Raw genomic sequence first — 9,258 nt, 5'->3', positions numbered from 1 at the left:
TACAGACGAGAAAACTGAGGTTCAGATTAATTATGTAACTTGTACAGCTAGTAAGAGTTATCACCTGCTCAGGAGGCTACATCTTAATCACCAGGCTGGACCACTTTCACCATGTCATTAAGGCAATAAGAGCAAGGTGCAGAAGAGTATGCCTAAAATGCTCTATTTCCATGGAGTTAGGAGAGAGGACATATTTAAATGCCTCTTGATTAACAATTTTCCACCTTTTTATCTCATGACACACATAAACTAATTACTAAAATTCTGTGGCACACCAAAAAGTATATTTGCTGATCTGATAAAAAAAATGGGGATAGCCCTAGCTGGTTTGGCTCAGTGCATAGAGCTTCGGCCTGCAGACTGAAAGGTCCCAGGTTTGATTCCAGTCAAGGGCACGTGCTCCAGGTGCAGGCTCGATTTCCAGTAGGGGGCATCCAGGAAGCAGCCAATCAATGATTCTCTCTCATCTTGATGTTTCTATTTCTCTCCCCCTTCCTCTCTGAAATCAATCAAAATATATATATTTTAAAAATGGGTATACAGAGGGGCCTTGACTTACGAGTGTCCCGACTAATGAGTTTTTCAAGATATGAGCCGTCTCTTGGCCAATTTTTTGCTTTGAGTTGCGAGCTAAAATTCGGGTTACAAGCCAGCTTCAGATACCCCACCGCTAGTTGGCGCAGCGAACGTCACAGTGAACGCCACAACATCAGCCCAGCATCACGTGTCACACTCATTCACTTTTTGATTTGACATACGAGTAATTTGAGTTACGAGCTTCATCACGGAATGAATTAAACTCATAGGTCAAGGCCCCACTGTAATTTTAATTGACTTATAAAATAATAATTATTATTATTTGCTCCAAGTGACTTTTGAAAAAATCAGGTGCCTATACTTGTATATAAGGATTTCTGGTACCAAGAATTAACCAATCAGGCTAGCCACTGTGGCTCAGTGGTTGAGTATCAACCTATGAACCAGGAGGTCATGGGTTAATTCCTGGTCAGGGCACATGCCCAGTCTCTGGGCTCAATCGGGAGCATGCAAGAGGCAGCTGATCAATGATTCTCTCTCATCATTGATTCTATCTCTCCCTTTTCCTTCCTCTCTGAAATCAATAAAAATAAAAAGAATTAGCCAATCAGAAGCATCACACTCAAATATGCAACATGACCAATAATATGCAACTCTATTATATGACCTATATTTATTATATGACCTATATACTTATGGTTTAAGACAGGGCATTCACACCAGATGCTTATTGTGTTGGCTGTTGTCGTTTTTTTACTTGACAATCTAAAAGAAAAGAGGTCAGTGCCCCTGACTAAATAGTCAGGTATTGCATGTTTTAAAAATTCTGGTGGCACACTGAATGAAAATAGCCGCTCTAGATACATAGGATATCTCTTAGGAGAAAACACAGGAAAATGGTTAGCATAGGTGTCCTCTGGGTAAAGGACCAGGGACACTGAGGATTAAGGGTAAGAAAAAAGCTTTATTTTCACTGTCTTCTTTTGAAAAGTATTTGGAATTTTTTTCTTCTACCATGGACAGATGTTACCTTTTCTAAAATGACTTTTATTTTTAATGCATAGATCAATTTGAATTTCTTTGGGACTTTCCCAGCTCTTCAGATATTTGTCAGTTAGAAACAATATTAGATGGGGCTTGCATCTCGCATAAAACATCTGAAATCCTTGTACTCAACTTCATTTCACTCATGACAATGGCCTCTAGTATAAAAGCCCAATGGTTTTCCACACTGCAAAAGGTGGTCCCACACTTACAAGAGAGACTGTGAGAGCGAAAACAAATGAACGAGCGGAAATTGGCCAAAGCCTACTCTTACTGTTATTTTTGATTTGGACTTTTAAAATATTTCCTGTTTACAAAGTAATTTTGTATGTTTGTCTGCTACTGCCATGACAAAGTACCACCAAATGTGTGGCTTAAACAGAAGAAATGTATTGTCTCACAGTTCTGGAGGCTAGAAGCTCGAAATCAAGGTGCCCATGGGGTTGGTTCCTGCTCAGGGCTGTGAGGGAAGGCTGTTCCAACCCTCCCTCTTAGACTTGTAGATGGTCATCTTCACATTCACATGGCACTCTCACTATTTGCAAGTCTGTCTCCAAATGTCCCCTTTGTATGAGCTGACACCGGTCATATTGATTCGGGCCCATGACAATGATCTCACAACTTGCTAAATACCTTATTTCCAAATAAGGTCACATTCTCCGGTTTGGGGGTTAGGTCTTGAACATATGAATTTTCAGAATACAATTTAACCCCTAACCCTTTGCTAGGAGCCAACCCTCTCTGCTCCCCACTTTAGCCACACCCAGGAATTTCCCTGCCCTGGTGCTCCGGCTGAGAGCTTAGTCTCCTGGCTCCCTCTGCGGGGAATATTGCTGAGGTCATAATCCTCGAGAGGAAAAGCCAGTGCGAGGAGAGTCACTTGCGGTGTGCCCTGAGTGAAAGCACTTTCTCTCCTTCCTAGGTGGTACCACGGCAACCTCACACGCCACGCAGCCGAGGCCCTGCTCCTCTCAAATGGATGTGACGGTAGCTACCTCCTGAGGGACAGCAATGAGAGGACCGGGCTGTACTCTCTCTCCGTGAGGTATGATGCTCAATAACTCTATGAATTCAGCATGGTCCCATCTCTTACTGACATGGCCATTGACTTGATCATCACACTCAAATAGCCAGATAGCAAAACCCTCTCGGTTCTTGGTAGACCAGCCCATCCAAGGATTCCCAGCTCTGAGTGGTGAGACTGTTAAAACACACTGTGGCTCCTCCCACTGGCAGGTAAAATATGGTAGAGCCGAAGGAGACTTTCCTCCAACCACTGGTGGTGTGTGAGGTCCGAAAGGTTGACAACCGAAACCGTTTGCTTGACGGATAAAGAAACAGAAACCTGAAGTGGTAAACTATCCTATACCCAATAAACCAACGATACAAACAGCACCGGAATCCAGATCCCTGAATGCTGGCCTAGTGTCCTTTGAATATTTTTTACTTCCTGGAAAATCAGAGTGATTTGCCACTTATAATCACTGACCTTCTTTCTCAGGTCCCATTTCCCCTGGATGTTAACAAAATTAACCTAGTCCCTGCCAGGTACACTAACCACAGTGACTGCCCAGTCCTCCCAGGGTCTCTCTCCTCGCCCCTTTCTCTGGGACGGCCTCCCGATCAGAGAAGTTGACCTTGCCAAGAGATATAAGCCGGGGGAGTCGCTGGCTCTTTGGCAGCATCTGTCACCTAGCCTTCTCATGGCAGGTCGCAAGTCTTCTCAGGCTCACGGGCACTTGCCCCTGGCTTAGACCAGGCCAGTGAGGACTCCATGAAACTGCCTTGGCCGCCTACTCAATAATCTCAAACTGTTACTATTTTATTACTGTTCTTTCGATGACACCATCTACCTTCATGTCCCAGTTCCTCATGTTGATCACTGATCCCTCACAATAAGGTTTTCTCTTTTCTTTCCTGCCCCATGTGGTGCAGGCCTCCTTGTCACTAACTCAGTATCAACAACTATACTCCTTTCTCTCTGAATCCTCTTTTCTACCCAGCTCAGCAACTTTTGCTCTAAAGAAACAAAAACCCATCAGCAGAGGTGACAGGAACTATAGGCCAGCTCAGGAAAATAAAAAAATATTTAAGAACATCTGTGCCTACCATCTTTGACCAGTATTATAGAAGATTCCAAGAACTTGCTCTTAGGAATTGTAGCTTCATATTAACAATAAGACATTTTCAAATACCTCACTGCAAAATAGAGTGTGATAAATGTCATGAAAGGAAGCAAAATAAGTCCTGGGATTGTTGAGAGAGAAAAAGCAAGTAACGCAAGCTGGACAGGTCTTGCAATACTTGACGGAGTCGGTAGCATTTGAATGGACACTTGATCAGAAACAAAGGAGAAGAAGTTGCAGGTGGAGGGAACTGTCTGAGCTAAACTCTTAGGAGAATTACATGTCTCAGGGTGTGGTCCCTAGACCAGTAGTATCACCTAAGAATGTGGTAGGACTGCAAATTCTCAGACCTCACCCTGGATCTACTGAATCAAGGCCCAGAAATCAGGGTTTTAACCAGGCCTCCAGATGATTCTAACTTCTTTCTTTTTTTTTAATTGACTTCAGAGAGAAAGGAAGAGGGAAGGAGAGATAGAAACATCAATGATGAGACAAAATCTTTGATTGGCTGCCTCCTGCATGTCTTCCATTGGGGATCATTCCCGCAACCCAGGCATGTGCCCAAACTGGAAATTGAATCGTGACCTCCTGGTTCATAGGTTGATACTCAACCACTGAGTTACACCAGCTGGGCTGATTCTGATTTCTGAAGCATGTGAAAGTCAGGGCATGCCCTGCACAGAGAAGAGAAGAATAGTGGGATTCAAATATATATATACTTATGTAATTTATAATTTATTTAATGCTCTGCTACATTCCAAAAATGAGATGGGAAATGACAATGCAGGGAATTTTATATTTTAGTCAGTAGGCAGTGGAACAGGCATGGAAGGAAAAGGGCTGGCCTTACATAACTAATTAAGTGACAGAAGCAGAATTCAGACCAACTCCCAAACAAGTAAGGGAGGAGGGCTGAGGACAGAGAAGATGCAACCTGCCATTTCCATCATCTCTCTTCCCTGCTCTTATTAAATTTCTGCTCCTTAAGGAGGTTAATGTTCAAGGACTCTTTCCACAAGTTACAGAATGCATAGGGAGAATTGCCTCTTATCTTCCACTAGAGTGAAAAATTCACAAGAGTGCACTCTGCCAAAACAAACTATGTCAATGATTATGTCATAATTCTCAGTTTTTAAGGGGATTGACTGTTGATATGAAATACCTAAGGTTACTATTTTTCTTCAAAACTGATACTCATCCTATATAAGAAAAGGGTAACATGCAAATTGACCCTAACAGGGGAATGACCAGTCGCTATGATGGGAACTGACCACCAGGGGGCAGACTCTTAAAGCAGGAGCTGCCCCCTGGCAGTCAGTGCACTCCCACAGGGGGAGCTCTGCTCAGCCACAAGCCAGGCTGATGGCTGCGAGCACAGTGGCGATGGCAGGAGCCTCTAAGGATATCTGACTGATGGCTAAGCCATCAGTTGGACCTCCCCGAGGGCTCCCAGGCTGCCAGAGGGATGTCTGGCTGCCAGCTTAGGCCCAATCCCCCTGGGTGTGGGCCTAAGCTGGCAGGTGGCCATCCCCTGAGGGCTCCCAGACTGTGAGAGGCACAGGTCAGGCTGAGGGACTCCCCACCCCAGTGCACGAATTTTCATGCACCAGGCCTCTAGTTTATTATAATAACATAAACATTTATTTTTCCTTTTCAGAGCCAAAGACTCTGTCAAACACTTTCATGTTGAATATACCGGATTTTCGTTTAAATTTGGCTTTAATGAATTCTCATCTTTGAAGGATTTTGTCAAGCATTTTGCAAATCAGCCTTTGATTGGAAGCGAGACAGGTAAGCTCTGAACACATAGATACTTGACCTATGAGCCATTGTTTTGGGCTGAGGAGGAACAGGTGGATTTCAATTAAATACTTGTCAATTCTATTGAATTATGTGGGTATAACAGGCAATTGGATTTATTTAGAAAGTTTTTCCCAATTACTGTGCCATATGCTACATTAATAAATTATATACATAAATTTATATTTATGTGTATCTCAGTATTATCTTTAGGAGAAAACAATGTGCTTTCTGAAAACAATAATTTTTGTTGGAATATTTTTTAAAGGATTGATTAAAAGTACATAATTTCTTTAAAATGACCTAGTCACTTTATAATAGTATATACAATAAACAAAGAAAGAATAAAAAATAAGAATAACTTTTTGATGCCTCACAATTTTTAGGTAGGGTAGTTTGCATATTGGGGAGACCCATAACAGATAAGTTTGAACCTTCTTAAAAACATAATTTGTATTTAAATTTCCAGAAAGATCGCTGAATATTGAAAATATTGACTAAAAATTGCTGTCCTGAGAAATTCCTTCATTTCATCATAAAATTCTGTTTGTCTTGTCTTGGTTTCTCTTAAGTTTTTAAATTGGACTTACATATGGCTAAAACATTTTAAATTTGTCTGAGTTGTTAGAGTCAAAGCAGAATATGAAAGTTAAAAAGCAAACAAACGCACTATCTTAGTATTTGAATTATCAAAGGTTTTTTTTGTCCATAGTTTTTAAATAAATGACCATCCCTATATTTGTGATATAGAGCCACAATTTTATATGTCCTAAATGGTAATTCTCAGTTAATCAAAAGTTGGCAATTCCAAGAACCTATGGCACAGAGGAACTCACAACTTGATAACACAGCTGGGTACCGTGAACTTGTACATACTGTTTTCTTGGTAAACATGGCCAGGGGGCTTTTTGTTAACTTCAGTGTGGTGGGAAGAGACGCCATCATTGTCTTTTCCTTTTCTGCTATTTCTGTGGTCTGGATAGACCCTGGTATGAATCATGCAATGGGAAGTAGAGATGAGAAGCACAGCGGAAACCACAAAATATTTGCCTTACTTTATACTGACCCTACAAGGCCTATAATAGGATATCCCAAACTATAAACTTGAAGCTATAATTATTTTTATGGTGGAAATTCCCCCTATCAGCCCTGAAAATTACTTCACCATTTAACCAGAAGTAGTTCTCATAACCAAATGGTAGGTAGGGATGTATTTATTTCCGTTGCTACTTTGGCCTTGGCAACCATTTCAATTTCTCAAATCCCTTCACTTGTGACTTATTTCCTACTTGTGTCCAACCCTACACTTAGTATTATTCAATTCTTGGTCACTGGCAATAGAGAGGAGATTTCTGAAGCCAAAAACTTTGTCAACTTCTATCTTTGTCCTTCTCCATGTCCCCCAGATCCTGATATAGTGCATGGCACTTTGGGTGAACAAATGGATGGATGACTATGAAGAGGAACTCTTTGTAGCCTTCAAAACTATTATAATTATTACCTTCCAGCTTTCTCTTCTTTCTCCAAAGTCAGCTCCTTTCTTCTAAACTCTCTTCCTAGAATCTATTTTCAACCCCTTTAATCATTCTCTGTACTCTTTCCTGGACTTTCTTGAAGTTAGGGAAAAGTTACCCATTCTGCCTACCAACAGATTTCAAAACAATTTCAGATGAAAGTGAATCAGAGCTTTTTGGTTGAACCTTTCTGGCACTGATCCAATCACCAGGCAAGAGGCTCACCTGAGATTGACAGTGAATTTGGGGCAATGCTAAAAACCCCATAAATACATTTATCTAGATAAAGGAGGCTCATGATTAATGCATTAGGGATTGTAAGAATTTGTAATCCTGACTCCTACAGTAGTTTTCTCCAAAGCTAAAGCTTGCTATATTATTATCATTATTTTATAGTACTATCACTATTTTATTGACAGTAATAAAATTCAGGAAACTAACTTTTAATACCCTCCACTGAATCTCCTCTGTTCTATTCATTATCCAATAGAGAATTTGTTGCTACTGAAATACCCACGTCCAGTCCTTCCCATTCTGAGGCTATCTTGGGTATTTCAGAACCCCTGCTACAGAACCTGGTGCCGATGAATATGCACATGACTCACTGGCTTCTAGCCCTTGAGTTAGGTTCTGCTAACTTACGAAATATCCCTCTTATCTGTCCCAGCCAGATGAAAACAAAGCCACTGAAGCTGGAACAAGGGGCAAAACCCATGACAAATAAGTGTTCCAATTTTGCCCCTCTGGGAGTAATAGGCTCCAGGAAACTAGATAATGTGCTGAAGTCATGATGACTCAAAGACAGAAGGTCTCAGAAGCTGCAAAGTAGGTCTGTGACCTATGAAGAATGGTGAATGGAAACTTGGATGCCACCTTCTAAAAACAGGTGTCTTCTTGTTCATTTAAGAGTTGGCTTCTGGCCCTGGCTGGTGTGGCTCAGTTGGTTGGAGCAGCACCCTGTACACCAAAAGGTGGTGGGTTCGATTCCCAGTCAAGGCACATGCAGGAGGGAACCAATCAATGTTTCTCAGATCGATGTTTCTCTTTCTCTTTCTGTCTATCTTCCTCTCTCAAAAAATCAATTAAAAAAGAAAGAAAGAAAGAATTGGCTTCCTCAGCATGGTAACGGATTTATGGCAGGCCCTTCTCTGTGGGCCTCTCATAGTGTTCCCATGCCAGAATAAACTGTGGCCTCGAACCATTGCCCAGCCTTCTTATCTGTGGGCTGTGAGCACTGAAGGAGGTTGTACAGTGTTTTGTTTTGTTTTGTTTTGTTTTGTTTTGTTTTGTTTTGTTTTGAAATTGGCTTCTGGTGTTGGCTCCCTATGATCAGAGATCAGGAGGTCTCCAGACTGATGATTCCTTGTGTACCATTAGATGAAGAGCAAATTCTTCTTAAAGTTTTAGTTAGATAAAATATCACCAGGGGAAGCATTTGCCCACCCAATGGATGAAGCCCTGTGAGGGTTCTCACCTCCAGGTCCTCGGAATGGGAAGGACTAGGCTTGGGTATTTCAGGCTTCTCCTCTCAGCCCAGGCCCCATTCAGACCAGACTCACCCTGCAGGGCCTGGAGAGTGAGTTTATTTAAGAGAGACTGTCTCACACTCATCCACTGGCAGGAATGGCACCACCTCTGAGAATAACAGAGAAGAACTGCAAATAGCCAACAACCGTACACCTTTGCCTTACAGTTACATGTAATGTCTTCAATTGAGTAAAACCCAGAACACTTGGTTCTGGATCATAAAAACATATTTGTGGTCAAGATAAGTAAACATATTAATCTAAAGGGATGAATACTATTTTAAGATATCTTTCTTTTCATTCTATTCCTATTCCCTACGCTTTAAACTCAAAGAATTTCTGGTTCCTTCTCTGGAGAATGAAGATTCCCTAAACAAGATCTAACTTTCCTGACAATTCTAAGATTCTCTTAGCATAATTCCCCCTTTCCCTTGCTATAATCTGCATTTAATCTCTCTAATCTCCATTAATGTTTCTGTTCACTCTAATTTCTCATTACTAATACCCATAAGCACTCTTAAGCTATTTCCAGTTTTCAAAATCGAATCATTTCCCAAGTATATCATAGAGATAAGTAAGTACCCTCTTGCTTTACTTTTCTCAGTGACTCTTTTATCTTCTCACATATTGTATATTTCACTTTATTTTTTAAAATATATTTTATTGATTTTTTACAGAGAGGAAGGGAGAGGGATAGAGAGCTAGAAACAT

At 41.1% G+C, this 9,258-nt stretch overlaps 1 protein-coding gene and 1 long non-coding RNA gene across 6 annotated transcripts in view; one reads left to right on the top strand and one right to left on the bottom strand.

Annotated features, from left to right (window-relative positions):
- LOC107184545 overlaps positions 1-2,171 on the bottom strand; it is a 9,780-nt gene extending 7,609 nt beyond the window's left edge. Inside the window, exon 1 of the long non-coding RNA XR_001515402.1 lies at positions 1,983-2,171. This is a non-coding gene — a long non-coding RNA (uncharacterized LOC107184545). The remainder of the gene's footprint in view (positions 1-1,982) is intronic.
- DAPP1 (dual adaptor of phosphotyrosine and 3-phosphoinositides) overlaps positions 1-9,258 on the top strand; it is a 45,968-nt gene that overhangs the window by 13,873 nt on the left and 22,837 nt on the right. For 4 of the 5 annotated variants that reach the window (XM_015569999.1, XM_015569998.1, XM_015570000.1 and 1 more), the window contains 2 exons: positions 2,504-2,626; positions 5,365-5,498. In XM_015569999.1, coding sequence (XP_015425485.1) covers positions 2,504-2,626; positions 5,365-5,498 — 257 coding nt within the window. The remainder of the gene's footprint in view (positions 1-2,503; positions 2,627-5,364; positions 5,499-9,258) is intronic. The other variant, XM_015570001.1, reaches the window with a different exon arrangement.

The sequence above is a fragment of the Myotis davidii genome, unplaced genomic scaffold (genome assembly GCF_000327345.1).
Source record: "Myotis davidii unplaced genomic scaffold, ASM32734v1 scaffold226, whole genome shotgun sequence".
Taxonomy (NCBI): domain Eukaryota; kingdom Metazoa; phylum Chordata; class Mammalia; order Chiroptera; family Vespertilionidae; genus Myotis; species Myotis davidii.
Note: the sequence above shows the minus strand (reverse complement) of the source record. Positions and strands in the feature narration are given on the sequence as shown.